The 19837-nt window shown below is 40.2% G+C and overlaps 1 protein-coding gene across 1 annotated transcript; it reads left to right on the top strand.

Moving 5' to 3' along the window:
- The first annotated feature begins 700 nt into the window (after positions 1-700).
- On the top strand, positions 701-17024 carry LOC309493840 (uncharacterized protein). Its single transcript, XM_082163108.1, has 3 exons — positions 701-761; positions 16276-16605; positions 16704-17024. Exons 1-3 carry the CDS (start codon positions 704-706, stop codon positions 16979-16981), a joined length of 666 nt encoding a protein of 221 aa, XP_082019234.1. The 5' UTR covers positions 701-703; the 3' UTR covers positions 16982-17024.
- The last annotated feature ends 2813 nt before the right edge of the window (positions 17025-19837 follow it).

The following is a 19837-nucleotide window of genomic DNA, read 5'->3' on the forward strand; positions in this document are numbered from 1 at the left end:
AAACTGCCACCAGAGGTCACCATCTCCTGCGTCTGACATCCACCTTGATGAGCCTCACCTGTAAATCACTATCATTCATCTTCACAATTATTCATCTTTATTCATCTTCAAGATCATAATTTTTCTTTAAGTAGGTTTAGTTCAGTAATGTTGTTCTCTTGTTGAGGGAGGGACTGTGATGTTTCCGTCGCAGGTCATTAATAAACAGTGTTAACCACACAAAGTCCTTCACTATAAAGCTAAAGTGCTTGTGTTAAAACAGTCAGTCATTTGGTTGCTGTTGATCTGATGAGCTTCAACACGGTAAGACAAACACACTCTTGCTTAAATGAAACTGATGATTATTGCTCATATAACATGCGTGTCTTTACATGAGAAATGTTAAGAATAGGGTGATTTACATATACTTGTTTAAGTGATGAATATATTAACGCAAGTATTCATTACTTCAATGAGCTCATTGTGTCTGCCTTAAATTATTACATTGTTTAAATTAATACATTTTTAGCTAATTGTGATTTTGTATGTACATTTCTGAAATGCATAACTTAGACAGTTTCCTCTGATAACAGATCACTCTAAATTGTAATGTGGACTCGTGTATTTTCTGTAAAGCTGCTTTGAAATGATGTGTATTGTGAAAAGCGCTATACAAATAAATTGAATTGAATTGAATGCTGTATTATAGATATATGTTATGCTGATGTGGGTCAGAATGGCTCCTCCTCTTCCTCTGATATTCTTTCTGCTCATGATTCACGGTGAGTCTCTCTTACATTCACATTAGAAACACTCTGATGTTTTATTTAAGGCCTCATGAGCGGCTGATCTGCACTTTCTTCTGTCCTGTTCTCACATATTTCTCTCTGAAACAGGAAGTTTGTGTTGAACATGTCAAACGCTCCTTTTAGAAATGTCCAATAGTCTTTTGCTACTTGCTCATCAGTGTCACATGGTTTAAGGGGAGGGACTTTCTCAAAGTTCAGAGCATTTGATTGGACAAAAATCACTGTAGCAGCAGATCGTGAATATGTTTGGCTCAAGTTCTTGGAAGTGAATGTGTACATGTTGAATATTTATCATGTCAAAGGAGTTCACTAGCATAAATGAGCTCTGAGCTGATAGATAAGAACTAAAAGCCACAAAACTAATATTTTAATGGCATTGGGTTTTTAATATATCAACTTTGATTATTTTTGTCTTATTTGTCATATATTTCATTATTTGAGAGTGCGTCATGTTGTTCGCGGCTGATTTCTTGGTTCTCTCTTCACTCCTCTTGTCTCTGTACATTTACTTCTGCTTTTCTGCAACACCGTCCATCAAAGCTGAAGAAGTCATTCACACTGAGATTATTTATTCACACACAGCAAAAACTCCAGTGTTAAATGAAATCTCCTGGGAGTTTATATGGCTCCAGACTCAAGAGTGTTAAAGTGTTAAAATATGAGTGTTAAATTAACACTCAAGAGTGTTAAAGTTAATGAGCTAATTAAGTGATTCATTGAGTGATGATTGACCATTATTGAAGACACCTGATGTTAACAAGCAGAATCACTGAAGGAGAAAATTAAGCCACCATTATGGTGATCAGTGTTTGCTTTAGTTGGGCTCTTGACCCTTTAATCATTAACTTTAGATTTTGTTTGGCTGTTGTATCTGAGTTATAACTGCCAGATGAAAAAAAAGAGGAAAGGTGATCAGGTTATGTTTTGACATAATCATAAATTGACCTGAATCACAAATCTCATTTCGAGAGTTATGACTAACTTGTTGATTACAGCAGCCTGTGATTCTATATCAAACAATTTTCAGCATTTTTAATATAATCCAAAATATTCCTCAAAAGTTGTTCTGATCAAAAGACTTTGTAAATAAATTTATTGAGACACACTGACATCAATAATCAGCCTGTGAATCTCAACAATGGTGACAATAATAAAGCATGTTGCAGTGCATTCTGGGTGCCACCAATCAAAACTAATTTATGGCTCCCATCATGCATTGCGGTATGAATAAATTATGATCTGAAGTGTCTTAGTAATTTCCTTTTCCTAATTGAATATTCTGTTTGTCACCATTGTTGAGATTCATACACTGATTCTTGATGTCTGTGTGTGCCTAAAAGAAAGATTTTTATCTTCATCAGAACAACTTTTAAAACATCCGTTGGATTATTTAGAAAATTCTGGATTTTGTACTGTAGAATCACAGTGATGCTGTAATTAACAATATACATTTAAGCCAGAGATTAGACTCTGAATGAGTTTAGCGATTCAGGTCAAATGATGATGATGTCAAAACATAACCAACACCACCTGATCAACTTTTCTCTTTGTTCATCTGGTAGTTATAATTCAGATACAACAACCAAATAAAAACTAAAGTTAAACATGTAAGGGTCAAGAGCCCAACTAAAGCAAACACGGATCTCCATAATGGTGACTTAAAATTGTGCTTTTTCTCCTTCAGTGATTCTGCTTGTTAACATCAGGTATCTTCAATAATGCTCAATCATCACTCAATGAATCACTTAATTATCTCATTAACTTTAACACTCTTGAGTGTTAATTTAACACTCGTATTTTAACACTTTAACACTCTTGAGTCCGGAGCCATATAAACTCCCAGGAGAGTTCATTTAACACTGGAGTTTTTGCTGTGCATTCATCACTCCATAGATTCTGAGAAGATGAGCTTATATTTCCTGTAATGAGTCGATGTTTCCAATAGTAATAAAGTATTGTCATATTTTCATGGTCCAGTGTAACTGATAAAACAATATTTTCATAAGTACACTCTAAAAAGAGTTGTGTTAAAAAGGGCACATGTTGTCAAATTTAACACAATACACAGTAAATTCCCGGTGTTAAATTTAACACCGCTCGGTGTTTATATGGGAACCACCAGCAGGGTGTTAAAAGTAACACTGATGCAGTGTTAGAGTTAATTAGATAATTAAGTGATTAATTGAGCGATGATTGAGCATTGAAGACACCTGATGATAACAAGCAGAATCACTGAAGAAAAGAGAAACACAAGAACTACAACTGACTTCCGGAGATGAAATCAACTGAAGACAAAAGACGACATTAAATGTCTCAAGATCTCAGCAGAGGAGGATTAAACAACTCCACAAACAGCATTACCAGCTTCACTTATTACCAACTAGTTATTGAGAATTAAAGCAGCACTCAGTAGTTTCGGGATTTCTTCGCTGTATTCTCGCTTTTTGCTCGCAGGTTTCTCTCTAGAGCTCCCCCCACAGCTTCGGAATAGATATTTGACAACACTGTCGTAAAAACTCGTTGGTGATTCTCAGACACCAGAGGCTATAGATCAACGACATCAAAGCAGATGGGACATTCTTTAAAACGTCTTCTTCATTCGGGTTCGGACAGCGTGAGGGAGCGCAATAATGACAGCATTTTAGCAGATTTCTTTTGGCCGTAAAGCAATTGTTTACATCGCGAGACCTGATATCACGCGAGACTTTCTAACGCAGCGGCCGGCGGCCCGCCGGCCCAAAGTTGCAAGTGCGTATTTTACGCTCACGGGCACCAGGGGGGTGCGAAACGACCACCATTCAACCCGAAATAAGTAATATAACCATTCCAATGACTCCGAAGCTGTTCAGTTAAGGTAAAAAAGTTACTTAGTTCACCTTTAATAGAGGTGTAGATGTTGATGTTTTATTGGAAATAATATGTTTTAGTACACTCACCATTATGGTGATCGGTGTTTGCTTTAGTTGTGCAGTTTGACTCTTGGCTTTGCTATGCTATGCAAGTTTGTGCTCTTTGTAACAGTGTTTACCAAAACACATAATTTTGTTACAAGGTATGCCAGAAACAAAGATGATCAAGTGATGTAGTTTTAACCGTCATGAAGTAGAATGATTCACTAATCTCACTATTTACCAAAAATGGTTAGTTGTTATTAAAATATAATTTTTTCAACCAATGATCATTTCTTGCCACAGAACAGATATTCTGAATTATGATTTTTTTTTTTTTTAATGACATTGTGGAGCTTATTATTGAAGACACATACAGACATCAAGAATTAGCATATGAATCTCAACAATGGTGACATGCTTCCTGCAGCAATGCATGCTGGGAGCCACCATAGTATAAAACTAATGGCTCCCAGCATGCATTGCAGCATGAAGCATGTCACCATTGTTGTGATTCATAAGCTGCTTCTTGATGTTAGTGTGTGTGGCTGTGGTTGGTTTTCTCACAATGCATTTAGAAGTTAAAATTCTGAATGTTTGGTATTGAAAAAAAAAAAAAAATTGATGGTAAATATCTGTTAATAACAAGTGACCACTTTTGGTCAGTTGTGACATTTGTCAAAATTTTTTTATGATGATAAAATATATATCATATCTTTGTTTATGGTTTCCTTTGCAACAAATTATGTGTTTCAGTAAACACTGTTACAAAGACAACAACTAACATAAAAACAATATATAAATTGTCAAACCACCCAACTAGAGGAAACACTGATCACCATAATGGTGACCAAACATTTTCAATAAAACTTCAACATCAAAAAATGTGTTCACTCTCAAAAAGAACTTCTGTAGAGGAATGACAGAAATAAGGTCAAACTGGTTTATAATAAGAGCGATTTCATGTCTTTTCAGTTGATTTCATCTAAAGCTGTGTCCAGAAGTCAGTTGTAGTTCTTTTGTTTCTCTTTTCTTCAGTGATTCTGCTTGTTATCATCAGGTGTCTTCAATAATCCAACAATCATCACTCAATTAATCACTTAATTATCTAATTAACTCTAACACTGCTTCAGTGTTACTTTTAACACCCTGCTGGTGGTTCCCATATGAACACCGAGCAGTGTTAATTTGACTAACTTTTTTTTTTATACATGCCATGATGGGATTAATCAATGCATGCTGATGAATGATGTATAATAATAATAATAATGAATCTGCATACCCTAGTTTTGCACTGACATAACAAGACTGACAGTGACACAATAAGACCTCATGTTAGCATCTTTTTACTCTTAAAAAAAAAAACATGTATGTTCTTTAATGTTTGATTATAATTTTACTGTCTTCACATAGGGATGGGATTTGATAAGATTTTACCAATAATAATGCCACTGACAATTCTGATTATCGATCCAATTCTTTAACGATTCTCTTATCGATTCTTGATAGCACTGTGTGGAAAAATGTTTTTTTTTAAAAGTGGTTTTATTTATTTTAAAGTTTAAGCTTGAGTTAGCAAACTGTACTTTTTATATAATGTATGTAATAAATAGAACCTTATTGTAAAGTGTTACTGATTAGTTATACACCGATTCAGACCTCTCCTGAGTTCACTGTTGGAAAGATCAGTTGTTTTAACGATTCATTAAAATGAATCGGTTCAAAGGAGTCATTATTAGTTCGCGAATTGGACGTGTCGTGCGCGTTGTGTGATTATCCCAGCAGTTAGGACATGGACAGCCAAGATTTGTGTCAAGTTGTCAACATAGAAAACATTTCATCACTGTATAGTTTTATTTCTGTAACCAGAATGAGTATGCTATGCCTTTAAGTGGGCAGGTGGGGTGATTGGGTCGGCCGCATTTAAAGTCTCGCGGGTGTCAATGAAAGAGCGTTTGTTCTCATTCTCCGCTTAATGCACGAGTGTGCGTGGTCTCTCCTTTTACTGGCGCGTTGGAAGAACTGCTTGTGTGTTAATGCTGTACTTGAATTCAATGTGAGTAAACAAGTTTTTTTATGAGTTGATCTTAATAGGAGATAAGTTAGTATAATGTGCCTGCAAATGTGTCTTAGGATTATTCCTGCGTTGAAGACCTGTTGATCGGAGAATGCAGTGTGCGTGTCACCCTGCGTCTGGGCTTGGCTACCTGTGAATGTATTTTTAGGATCATTCCTGTGCCGATGACTTGTTGATCTGAGAACGCTCGACGTGAGTGCATGGTTAAGTTTATTAATGATTTATGTAAAGGGTGGTGCTAAAGACCTAGAATGTGTATTTTTAGGATCATTGGTGTCTATACTCGGCTGAGTTACGAGTGCCAGCATTGACGGACGTTTGTAAGGAATAGACTGCGTTACAACTCACTCTTGCCGCTTATCGAGACTCTTATGTCTCAGCCAACCAAGTGAACTATAGTGTATTGAGTAGGCCTACGTGAGTATTTTACACGTTTGTTTTAAGGTAGAATATGTTGATTTTTATGCGTAATAAAATGTGAATTGGTTTTAATTACAGGTTTCGAAACCTTCTTTGGGCGGTGGTCATCGTTTCTTTTCCCACTGAAATTTTGATTTATTTTGTTTTCTTTCGTTAATTGGATAATCATGTCATCGTTGTAGCGTTTTATGGTATTCATTTTTTTGAAATCTTTCTGTCTTATTTACTGGTGTACCACTGTATGGGAGGCTTTATTGGTTTGTGTGTTTGATATATGGTTTGATTGGTTTTGATTTTTATTGGGTTTTGATTTTTGTTTCCTCCCATGTGGTGTGTTTTCCAGTTTATGATTTCAGTTTGATTTGTTTATTTTGAGTGCCATATCTCTCATTGTCTTCTGTTATATAATTTAATTTGCATTATAATTTTCCAGTTTATGATTTCAGTTTGATTTGTTTATTTTGAGTGCCATATCTCTCATTGTCTTCTGTTATATAATTTAATTTGCATTATAATTGTCCAGCTTAATTAATTCAAAGGTTAGATTCATCATTTGTTTTCTTTAATTTATCATTTTTCTTAAGTACTTTAATTCTGATAGTTTGGTGCATTGTTTTCATTTGTTTTGTTTTCTTTGTTTGATGTTTTCTTAAATTGAGTGGGGTTGTTGTGGTATCTGTTTTTGGTTCTTTTGAGGTTTTGGTTTGTTTTATTCTCGTAAGTTTGTGAAACATTTTCTGAACAACAGTGCTACCAATCAGGTTATTTCAACCACCATATCTGTGAAGGATTGTATCTGTCATTTTAATAAAGCATCAACTTTTTGCACTCTGACTTCTGGTTCATTCATTTGAACTGCCTGTGTTAAAGTCATCATTGTTAGGGTCCCCCATCCCATAAGTGGGGGTGGCGTAGTCAATCAGGTCAAGGTCACACTTGGCGTAGTCGGCAGGATTATATATTAAAGAAGGCTGAGTGCAAATGGTTGTGTTGTTTTAAAGTGTGTATTTTGTGGGGTGGGGAAAGAAACGGTGGTTGCAAAAGACCGAAAAAATGTATTTTGTTACGAGCAGTGATCCTCATCCATCGTCAGTTGTTTTCTGGGTTGCTTTTGTGTGTATGTTACAGATCACTATGGAGGAACAACTTAAAGTCTTGACTGAATTGGTACAACAATTGCAGACAGATAACCAGCAACTTCGACAAGAACTCGTAAGGAGGCCCGTGGAGGTTGTTGGTGAGGCTCAATCTGCTAGTCCTAGACGTGATGTTGGTGCCCGTCCATCTGCTAACATTCCGGTATCTGAACGTTATGTTTGTGTTCCACGTGAAAGAAAGTGTCCCAGGTTTTCTGGGAGGAGGTCTATTGATTTATTGACGGTGGAAGATTGGGTTGAAGAAGTACGTCGGTCTTTGATAGTTCGTCCAGTCCCTGTGGCCGAGAAAGCTTTGTTCGTCTATGATCTTTTAGATGGAGAAGCTAAGGCTGAAGTAAAGTTTCACCCTTCTAGTGATAGGGATGATCCTGAAAAAATCTTTACAATCTTGCTTGATATGTATGGTTGTTCTCAGTCTTTGGTTGGTTTGCAGAAGCAGTTTTTTCAACGCCGCCAGCTGGAGGGAGAGTCGCTCCGTGAATACTCGCACGCTCTCATGGCTCTAATGGAGGCAATGAAACGTAAGAACTTGACAGGTATTTGTAACCCAGACCACACATTACGTGATCAGTTTATTGAACATATGCGTGATAATACCCTTCGTAGGGAGCTGAAACGACAGGTGCGGTTAAATGCTGAGATGTCATTTCTGGAGGTTCGTGCTGAGGCTATACGGTGGGCAGACGAGGGAGACACCCCTAGTGTAAGATCTCGAGCTCATTCTTGCGCTGCAGACGTTCAGGTGGTGGAGACGTATAGGTCAAATCGATTTTCCTCCGAATCCACTAATGAATTGGGCGAGCTTAAAGATTGTCTCCGTAAACAACAGGCGCAGCTGGATGCTATTTTGAAGCACTTGAGTATAAATCCATCAAATCCTGTAGGGGGTGCTGTTGGCTCCCGGCTGGGTTCTGCCCGTTTCCAAGCCGATGGTAAGCCGATCTGCATGCGTTGCAATAAAGCTGGTCATATTGCAAGGTTTTGCAGATCTGACTTAGCAGGCATGCACGTGAGTGTGAGAGAGGGGGTAGGAATTGGCCAGGGACAGTCATCTCAGGTGCGAGATCAAACGGTTGTACAGGAAACCCCAGTGCAGCCGGGAAACTAGCACCCTCTGGTGTTGGGAGCTTGGCACCAGAGGGGGGTCCTTTTGGCTCTAAAGGGGTATTTGAGGAAGATGTGGTCCAACTTATTGGGCAGTGCCCTATAGTGGAAGTTTGTTTTGGGGGTGTGAAAACTCCCTGCTTACTGGACACTGGATCTATGGTGTCAATGGTCACAGAGAGCTTCTTTGAGTCTGCATTTCCATTGCATATCAGGGAATGTTTGAAACCTTGCAGCTGGTTACGGTTGAAGGCTGCTAATGGGCTGGACATTCCCTATTGTGGCTACTTGGAGCTGGAAGTCGAGGTTTTGGGTAAAATTCTACCTAAAATGGGGATACTAATTATGAGAGATCCACTAGATCCTCTTATACGGCAACAAAAGCTTGCAGTCCCAGGTCTCTTGGGCATGAATGTTTTGAACTGTTGCTATCAAGAGCTTTTCTGCCAATATGAAGAGCGTTTATTTTCCTCCCTCACGGTTAAGCAAGCAGGGAAGGAGTGGAAGCAGGCCCTTTTGGAGTGCCAAAGTTTAGCTCTGACTAGTCTGGGTTCTTGGGGAAGGCAGTTGTAAGGGCAGGACCGGCTATACGAGTGCCAGCGGGTTCCCTTCAATGGGTTCCTATAAATGGTTGTCAAGGTATGGCACGTGTTATTACTTCTGTATTCTTGGAGCCCTCAATAGGTGAGGAAGGGGCACTACCTGCGAATATCCTTATCTCAAAGAGTTTATTACCAGTAGAGCAGGGTGTAGTTCATGTTCCTGTAGTAAATTTGGGAGAGAAGGACCAATGGCTTAGGCCAAAAACTCTTTTAGGCCAGCTGTATATGGTCAATCTGCAGTCAGTTCTGGAACCGGAGTTGGAGGAGAGTGTGAATAGTCAGGACATGGTGAGTTGTAATCAGGTCATGGAGGCAGGTAGCGGGTTATCCTTGGATTTTAATGAGGCGTCATGGCCTTCGTTATCCACTGCTCAGTCTCAGCAGGCTAAATGCCTTTTGACCCGTTTTAGTTCCGTGTTTAGTAAAAAAGAGGGTGACTTGGGGTGTACTCACCTAGTCCAACATGAGATTCCAGTGCTAGACAATGCTCCTGTTCGGCAGCGGTATCGTCGGTTGCCTCCCTCTCAGTATGAGCAAGTTAAAACTCATATTAGTGAGCTGCTTGAACAGGGTGTAGTTCGGCCTAGTTGTAGCCCCTACTCATCACCTATTGTGATTGTGCAAAAAAAAGATGGGAGTATCCGTCTTTGTGTTGATTACCGCCAACTCAATGCAAAAACACGGAAAGATGCTTACCCACTTCCAAGGATTGAGGAATCGCTTGATGCGCTAACAGGTTCTAAGTGGTTTTCTACTCTTGACTTGGCGAGTGGGTACAACCAAGTTCCAGTGATTGAACGGGATAAGGAGAAGACCGCTTTCTGCACTCCATTTGGGCTTTTTGAATACAATCGAATGCCTTTTGGTTTGTGCAATGCACCCAGTACTTTCCAGAGGCTTATGGAGAGGATTTTTGGTGATCAACGGTTCCAGTCACTTTTGCTATATTTGGATGACATCGTCATCTTTTCTGGTTCCTTTGAACAACATCTTCAGCGGTTGGAGATGGTTTTGGGACGTCTTCAACAAAATAATCTAAAATTGAAGTTCCAGAAATGCCATTTTTTCCAAAAAAGGGTTAGGTACCTTGGCCACATAATTTCCTCCCAGGGAGTGTCTACTGACCCAGAGAAGATCAGCGCTGTAGCCAACTGGAAGCGGCCCAGTAATCTTTTGGAGTTACGCTCCTTTTTGGGTTTTGCATCATACTACAGAAGGTTTGTAGAGGGTTTTGCTCAATTGGCAGCACCTCTACATCGATTAGTAGGGGAGCTCCAAGGTAAGGGAAAGAAGCGAGGTTCAGGTACTAATACTCTGTTGGAAGGACGGTGGACCGAAGTTGTGGAGAATGCCTTTGTGGCTTTGAAGAAGTCGCTGGTAGAGGCCCCAGTTTTAGGCTATGCTGATTTCACTAAGCCATTTGTGTTAGAGATAGACGCTAGCCAGGTCGGCCTTGGTGCCGTATTGTCTCAAGAACAGGAGGGGCAGCGGAGGCCTATCGCTTACGCCAGTCGGGGTCTGCGCCCTGCAGAAAGAAATATAGTATAATTAAAATATAATACAGTTCAATGAAATTGGAGCTCTTGGCCCTTAAGTGGGCCGTCTCCGAGAAGTTTCGGGAATACTTGCTGGGTGTCAAGTTCGTGGTGTTTACAGATAACAATCCTTTGAGTTATCTGCAGACTGCCAAGTTGGCTGCCGTAGAGCAGCGGTGGGCCTCACAGTTGGCGTTGTTTGATTTTGAGCTGAAATATCGTCCTGGTACAGCCAATCGCAATGCGGATGCACTCTCCCGCCTGCCTGTGAATCCAGCTTCTGAAAGGGTCAGGGAAATTGCTTCTGGTATAACCGTACCCCACGAGCTTTCATTAGTTCAGTGTTTAAGCTCTGCTTTGGACTGTACCTTAGCCTCAGAAATAGCAGTTCTGCCCTCTCGTGAGAAGGCAGATATGCAAGCTCTTCAGGCGGCAGACATGCATATTTCTGCATTTTTGAAATATTGGCGAAGAGGAGTGGTCCCTACTCGTTATGAAAGAGCTAGGGAGTCTAGGGAAGTAATGGAGCTTGTTCGCCAGTGGAAACGTGTTCGACAGGTAGATGGAGTTTTGTATAGGGAAGTTTTTTTGGCTCCAGGAAAGGTTAGAGTGCTTCAGGTGTTGTTGCCTGGGGTTTTACGGAAGGAAGTGTTGGAGGGCCTTCATGACCATCACGGGCATCAAGGTATAGAGAGGACAACCACTCTGGTGAGAGAGAGATGTTTCTGGCCCAATCTGCGTCACGATGTTGAGCAATGGTGTATCAAATGTGAGCGCTGTGTGGTCGCTAAGGCTTTACGCCCTAAAGTTCGGACAACTATGGGACATTTGATGGCTTCAAAGCCTTTGGAAATTCTCGCGATTGACTTTACACTCTTGGAGCGGGCAAGTAATGGATGTGAGAATGTGCTCGTAGTTACTGACTAGGGGTGTAACGATATTCGAACCGAACCGAAAAACCGCGATACACCACCCACGATACGAATCGCGATACTCTCATGGCGTACCGAACACGCCCGCCCCGCCCCCTGCTGCCCCGCCCCCTGCTGTCCCGGCTCATTGGACCTCATGTCTTATGTGTACACAACGAATACAGCGTTGCCTAACCACCATTAACCACATTTAATCGCAATAAGCTCAGTGTTTTGTTACATTCGATAATAAGCAAGGTGTAATCTTTCAAATTCTGTCTATTTGATGACGAAATTCAAACATTAAATGTCGTTTTGGCGCTCTTTGATGTGGCGTGACAGATCACCGTAGGCTACTAGGCTCCTCATTTCAAGCGGCAGCGCGGAGCGCGAGTAAACGCGATTCTCTTCCTCAGTTACAGAATAAACATGAATGGACACCTGAAGGTATGTTGAAAGATACAGTATACTTACTGAAAGGCATCATAACTCGTGTAATCGCTCAGTCAGTGTTTCAACAGCGGAAATATGTCAATAAAACGCTTCTTTTTTCACATAGCTTTATTTACCTCAGGCAAGTCATTCAGTGTCCACAGCTTGTTGGTTTGCTAAGGAAATGAACTCTTTCACTAAATAAATGCACTATATTAGCCTATATATTATATTTTACTTAACCTGTTAATGACATCTTGATTATTTTATGTATGTTTAAAATATCTGTCATGAAAATGACAGCAACTGTGTAAATTATTATATTTCAATAATAAATTAGAGTAAAAACATATGTTAATGTAAAAACTGCCTTATGTGCAGTTTACATGTTTTCATACAATTTGTTACTTGAGTGTTGATTATTATTATATCTAAAAATAAATAGCAACTGAATTTAGGCTAAAAGTCTTGGCTCTGTTGTTAAGCTTTAATGTTATAGTAATGTGCAAGTAAGGGCTCCTATATAGTTTACAGCATTAGCAGATAATTAGTTTTATCCTTGCGAAACGTTTACTTGTAATTGAATTAATTTAAAGACAAGGACACAATTTGTTAATTAAATTATCTGTTTAAAAACAAAAACAATTTTAGCTTTCTAAACCCCCCACTCCACCTAAATGAACCGAACCGAACCGAACCGAGACGTCAAAACCGTGGGACGTACCGAACCGTCAGTTTTGTGTATCGTTACACCCCTATTACTGACGTGTTTTCTAAGTTTACCCAAGCTTATCCAACTCGAGACCAAAAGGCAAGCACTGTGGTCCGTATCCTGACTGAGAGGTGGTTCTATGTTTATGGGGTGCCAAAACGCATTCATTCAGATCAGGGGCGGAATTTTGAGGGAGAATTGCTTAAGCGACTGTGTCATCTATACGGGGTCCAGAAGAGTAGGACTACAGCATATCATCCTGAGGGAAATGGGCAGTGCGAAAGGTTTAATCGCACTTTGCATGATCTATTGCGCACTTTGCCCATTGAAAAGAAAAGGGTATGGCCTCAGTCTTTACCACAGTTACTTTTTGCCTACAATACCTGCGCCCATCAATCCACCGGCTACTCTCCCTACGAGCTTATGTTTGGCCAGAAGCCAAAGCTTCCCGTGGATGCCCTTTTAGGGATAGAGGACGGGAGTACACCAGTGACTGTCCAAGACTGGGTGGCGAGTCATCGGGACCATTTGGCCTCTGTGTACGTTAAGGCTAGGCAGCAGCTGGGGGTGGCAGCAGCCCAGCGAGCACGTCACCATCCAGAATCTGTGCCTCTTTTGCCAGTTGGTACTCGGGTTCTTTGTAAGAATCATTTCCCAGGCCGGCATAAGATTCAGGATGTGTGGGGCGCGAAGGTGTATGAGGTAGTAGAGTGTTTGGATGGGGTGGGCACTGTGTATAAGGTAAGACCGCAAGACACCGTGGGGTACGTGAAGAATGTCCACCGCTCGGAATTGCGAGAGCTTCCTGATGGGTATGTACCCTTGGATGAATGTGAGGTTGAGGCAAATTGTCCCCCAGCAGGATTGCTGTCGCCGGAGCATGGTCATTGGAGGCAATTAGCTGAGGAGGATGAAATGTCAGAGGAGGAGACTACGGTTCTACGTGTAGCCCAGGAGGGAGGTCCAGCAGTAGTTGGGCAAGATGTGGGTGAGCGGGAGTTGGGCAGGTGTTTAACTGAACAAGTCATTGATCCCCCAGATTTCCAGTGTCCAGTGGAACAGGTACTTGATTCCCCAGACTCCCTAGAGCCAGTTCCTGGACTTTACGATCATTTAGAACGGGAACCTGAGCCGGGGCGGGCAGAACTTGGTTTACGTCGGTCGGTTAGAACGAGGGCTGGCCAGCATACAAATCCATTTAATCTGCCAAGGCCGGTACAACCCTTGGAAGATCAAGCCCCCCAAAGTTCAGCCTCCGTAAGTTGCCTATATGTCCCTTTTAGACCTTGGGACTAGGATGGGTATGATGGGGATAAGCGCTGTCACCGGGACGGCGACTTTTGAAAGAGGGGGTGGATGTAACCAGAATGAGTATGCTATGCCTTTAAGTGGGCAGGTGGGGTGATTGGGTCGGCCGCATTTAAAGTCTCGCGGGTGTCAATGAAAGAGCGTTTGTTCTCATTCTCCGCTTAATGCACGAGTGTGCGTGGTCTCTCCTTTTACTGGCGCGTTGGAAGAACTGCTTGTGTGTTAATGCTGTACTTGAATTCAATGTGAGTAAACAAGTTTTTTTATGAGTTGATCTTAATAGGAGATAAGTTAGTATAATGTGCCTGCAAATGTGTCTTAGGATTATTCCTGCGTTGAAGACCTGTTGATCGGAGAATGCAGTGTGCGTGTCACCCTGCGTCTGGGCTTGGCTACCTGTGAATGTATTTTTAGGATCATTCCTGTGCCGATGACTTGTTGATCTGAGAACGCTCGACGTGAGTGCATGGTTAAGTTTATTAATGATTTATGTAAAGGGTGGTGCTAAAGACCTAGAATGTGTATTTTTAGGATCATTGGTGTCTATACTCGGCTGAGTTACGAGTGCCAGCATTGACGGACGTTTGTAAGGAATAGACTGCGTTACAACTCACTCTTGCCGCTTATCGAGACTCTTATGTCTCAGCCAACCAAGTGAACTATAGTGTATTGAGTAGGCCTACGTGAGTATTTTACACGTTTGTTTTAAGGTAGAATATGTTGATTTTTATGCGTAATAAAATGTGAATTGGTTTTAATTACAGGTTTCGAAACCTTCTTTGGGCAGTGGTCATCGTTTCTTTTCCCACTGAAATTTTGATTTATTTTGTTTTCTTTCGTTAATCTGATAATCATGTCATCGTTGTAGCGTTTTATGGTATTCATTTTTTTGAAATCTTTCTGTCTTATTTACTGGTGTACCACTGTATGGGAGGCTTTATTGGTTTGTGTGTTTGATATATGGTTTGATTGGTTTTGATTTTTATTGGGTTTTGATTTTTGTTTCCTCCCATGTGGTGTGTTTTCCAGTTTATGATTTCAGTTTGATTTGTTTATTTTGAGTGCCATATCTCTCATTGTCTTCTGTTATATAATTTAATTTGCATTATAATTTTCCAGTTTATGATTTCAGTTTGATTTGTTTATTTTGAGTGCCATATCTCTCATTGTCTTCTGTTATATAATTTAATTTGCATTATAATTGTCCAGCTTAATTAATTCAAAGGTTAGATTCATCATTTGTTTTCTTTAATTTATCATTTTTCTTAAGTACTTTAATTCTGATAGTTTGGTGCATTGTTTTCATTTGTTTTGTTTTCTTTGTTTGATGTTTTCTTAAATTGAGTGGGGTTGTTGTGGTATCTGTTTTTGGTTCTTTTGAGGTTTTGGTTTGTTTTATTCTCGTAAGTTTGTGAAACATTTTCTGAACAACAGTGCTACCAATCAGGTTATTTCAACCACCATATCTGTGAAGGATTGTATCTGTCATTTTAATAAAGCATCAACTTTTTGCACTCTGACTTCTGGTTCATTCATTTGAACTGCCTGTGTTAAAGTCATCATTGTTAGGGTCCCCCATCCCATAAGTGGGGGTGGCGTAGTCAATCAGGTCAAGGTCACATTTCGTTTAATTAAAGTATTGTTTTATGTCAGCTGAATGTCCGGAACGCTTTTCAGAGAAGATAAGGAAACTTATTTAACACAATTCACACCCAGCAGTATAATTCAGGGAAAAAAAATCTCCGAATGCTCCACACGAAACTTTGGTCTTCCGACCTTTTACCACCCTGTCGATTTATTTTGATTAATATGTGCGAGGGAGAGAGAGCAACACAGCGCCTAGTTTGGAGACGGTGAAGTCGTTTACACAGAGAGTGCGCGCGCGCGACCGGCTCTCTCTCTCTCTCTGGTCGTTCTTTTAGTTAAAACATGCGCCCTGTCACAAACGCAGCCGTTCATCTACATTACTCACCGATCAAATAAGACTTTGGCGGGACAAAAATTCACTTTGGCGGGCGCTAAAACAAGTTCAATGCAGGAAAATTCATGCGTGAGTTTCCATTAGACTCGCACGGTAGCCAGGCAAATGGCGAGCTCAGCTGTTGTTGACGCTGTGTGCGTCATGGTGTGTGTGCTTCAAGATTATGACGCAAGTGCTAAGATTCCGATTGGCCCAGAGAAATGTAAATTATAAGAATAATCCAAGAATGTTTCGCAATTCTAGCCTGCATGGCAGTTTACTGTGAGAAACAATACCCCCAATACAAGTTTGCAGGTATGTTTCATGGCCCAATATAACAGATAAAACAACATTTACAGTTTGATGAATTCTGTGTTTCAGGGGTTTCTAGTGATGATTGGGGAGTGAGTTACAGTCCTTCACACATCTGTGCACTAAAGGACTCAACAGTGATAATGAGATGCACTTATACATACCCTACTGGACATCAGATCATGAAAGTGTTCTGGACCAAAAAAAGTGTTGAGCCTCCAGATCTGTCTAATGACCCTGAATACAGTCAGAGGCTTCAGTATCTGGGAGATAAACAGCAGAACTGCACCGTCAGACTGAGTCATGTGACACTGAAGGATTCACACATGTACTATTTCAGATTCATCACTAATGATGGAAGCTGGTTTGGTAACCCTGGAGTGACTCTTACTGTCACAGGTGACTTTGATGAGGTTTATCTCTTCTTCTGTGCATTATGTTGAATAATAATCAGTGTATGACAGCAGCACTAGATATAATGTGTGTGTTGTGTTCAGATCTTCAGGTGGAGTCTCCTGAGAGAGTGACAGAGGGAGATTCAGTCAATCTGAGATGTAAAAGCAGCTGCGCTCTGACTGACAGAGCAACATTCATCTGGTACAGAAACTCACAGCCATTAACTGAGAGAAGAGACAGAAACAATGAACTCCTGCTGCAGTCAGTCAGAAGAGAGGATTCAGGCAGATATAGCTGTGCTGTAGACGGACACACTCACATCTCTCCTGCTGTTCAGCTCAATGTCATGTGTGAGTACAGATTGACTTTCTCTCTTTAACCCTCGTGCACTTTAGATTTCTGGTTACAGTCTGTGTGGTCCAGGTCAAATTGACTGATTTTCATTTTCTTTCTTTTAGATATCAACCTAAAATTTGTCTCAGAATTTATTCAGATAGTTAGCATTTGATTTTCTTGAAGTTTTAGTTGAATTTGTTTTGGTAAAATATATGAAGAGTTCAGATGCAAAAGCCTCTAAGTGCCATCTGAAATTTTCTTCTAGAATGATAATTTTTATCAAGCTTGTATATTTAAGTTCAGTAATTTCACTTAAATGGCAATGAAAATTACCTATGAATTGTCATTTAAGTGAAATTACTGAACTTAAATATACAAGCTTGATAAAAATTATCATTCTAGAAGAAAATTTCAGATGGCACTTAGAGGCTTTTGCATCTGAACTCTTCATATATTTTATATAAAATATAAAAATATATATTTGACATTTTCATAAACTTAAATTTCTATGATGCTTTTTGTAAACTAAAAAAAAAACCTACAATAATCTGTGAAGTGTTCCCTTTAAAAAAGATTTTAAGACTTAAGTCTGTGCTCTGAAGTATTTACATTTTTTAAAGATTTTTAAAGGCACCTATTATGCAAAATTCACTTTACATGGTGTTTGAACATAAATGTGTCGCAGTGTGTGTACACAACCACCCTATAATGATAAAAAATCTTCCCACTCCTCTTTTTTAAAGCTCCAATATGTAACAATTTTGTAATAAAATTTCCGAAAATAACTTGCACAGTGTGATATATTTCTTGTGTACTTACAATATCTCAAAAGTCTCCAAAGATTTTTTATTTCAGAGAAATTCCGATTTTAAATAACTGTCCGTCCCGGAAAAGAAATGTCGCCTCTCAGTGACGCAATGTCCGCTTTTTTCCGGTGTGGACCATGTGATATTTCACCACACCGGAATATCACATGGTCAAATGCGGAAGTGGTGGTTATGGGTCCGAAATTAACACCCACCAAGCGCCAAATGCGGGTAGATTTTCTGTTTGGCGAGTAAATCTCAAAAGGCTATCCACCACACTGGCGGGTGAATGTTCTTACCAAAAATGAAATTTTAAGCGTGCAAGAAGCGTGCGCCTCTAAGAACGAGCACACAGAGAGAGAGAGAGAGAGCCCCGGTCGCGCGCGCGCACTCACTCACTATTCAGAGCGGCCAAGCTTCCCCGTACTTTTTGACAAGCGTCCTTGACAGGGCGGCCAGAGCTTCTTTGCAGCTCAAGTTGGCGGCGGTGTGTACGTACAGTTAACGCTCTGTTGACGGCGCTGAGGAAAAAGCTCCCGCCACTGGAAGAAGCTGTCGCCGCCCATTTGTGTCCTGCGCACCCATCAAAGCCGTGCAGAACGTCTTCAGCACTCGCGGATCGTGCATACTCCGCCGCTGGCCAGGCTGCTTCTGCTTTACACACCATGGTCGTTATTTTCTCGAGAAAAGGAGTTTTCTCATAGCGTTTGCAACGCAATCAAGGGGCAACATTCTGATCTGAAAAATGAAGCCTACCCGGAAGTGCGAAAAACTGCAATACATCGAAAATCCGCTAGGGGAAGGTCCCAAAAGGGAGCAAATGTCCATAGCCCCCATGTTAAAATGTCCGTTTTCACAGCATAAAATCATGTTTTTACAGGTTGGTCCCATGGACTTTTATTGGATTTTTCGATAGGTTCCGAGTGCCTGACAACGGCGAGGGTAGTGAATTTTTTTCTAACTCGTTAGTTTAGATAGTATTTAGATATAAAATGTATGACAATAAGGGCGTGGTTAACTTTGATTGACAGCTTGATTGACAGCTGAAAGGCAGAATGACAACATAAGAAGCGCCATTTTTTAACACAGTTGACATATAATACTACTGTTTCTGTATCATGAAATGTAGTTTTAAGAGTTTTTCAGGCGAGAATGTAGTTGTTTAAAGCTCAAATCTGTGGTTTATTTATAAAGATTTATGAAAATTGTATCCAGTTGTGAGATCCAGCGATGACCGGGCGCTCGGCGCGATGTACCCCGCCTGGAGCAGCCTTTCATCGGCTAGACGTTTTGAGGTTTGCCGCTGACTCTGGCGTCTCTGTAGTGGTTAAACATGAGATATAATTCGTCTTGTCTATATCTAACGGGCGATTTTTGGTCTCGTGGGCAATCGTTTTGGCTGAGGGGAAGTTTCATAACTTTATAAGCTACAGTATATTTAACTTGTACCGTTGTATGGTTAGACTAGATCGAGCGCATGACTTTTTATGTTTGACTGAATTGTTTGCTTTATTTGTATAGCTTATTGTAACTTTACCTTTTACTTATACTTTTATAATAGCTAATATTGATAAAACTGAAATTTAACAAAAAGAGACTGGGTTGAGTTTTGTCATTTTAAATTTTAATACAACGAAGATGATCTGTAATGTTGTTTACTGCAACATCTGTTGTTTAGTACAAATGCACATATTGCCTGGACCATATTAAAATGTTTAATATTTTTATATTATATTTAAAACGAAAAGAGGCAGGTTTGTGTTTTATATTTCGTTTTGTTATAAATAGGCAAACGTTATGTGCAGTGAATATAATCAATACGCGTCGCCTGAACCACATTTGTGTGGCTATAATGTTTAAGATTTCTTTAAATGAAAACGAAAAGAGTTAGTATGGTGTTTTATAACATATTTCGTTGCCTAAAATATACACAGAGATAACCGGAGTAGCAGAGCGAGCTGAGTGACGCGCGCTGCGTCAGAAGGTGGGCGGGGTTAGGGTTTCCCAAGATTTTCCAAGATGGCGCCGCCCATACCCCCCATAAACGGCTTCAAACCCGTTCTTCAGAAAGTCTATGGGTGACGTCACAGACG

This window comes from Leuciscus leuciscus, assembly GCF_965113295.1.
Source record: "Leuciscus leuciscus genome assembly, chromosome: 3".
NCBI classification, from domain to species: Eukaryota; Metazoa; Chordata; class Actinopteri; order Cypriniformes; family Leuciscidae; genus Leuciscus; species Leuciscus leuciscus.

Excerpts from the sequence above, each read along its gene's own strand:
- LOC309493840 (XM_082163108.1), top strand. The coding sequence starts at position 704 with ATGTGGGTCAGAATGGCTCCTCCTCTTCCTCTGATATTCTTTCTGCTC. Across the intron at positions 762-16,275 it reads CTTTCTGCTCATGATTCACG|GGGTTTCTAGTGATGATTGG; the intron begins GTGAGTCTCTCT and ends TCTGTGTTTCAG. Across the intron at positions 16,606-16,703 it reads AGTGACTCTTACTGTCACAG|ATCTTCAGGTGGAGTCTCCT; the intron begins GTGACTTTGATG and ends TGTTGTGTTCAG.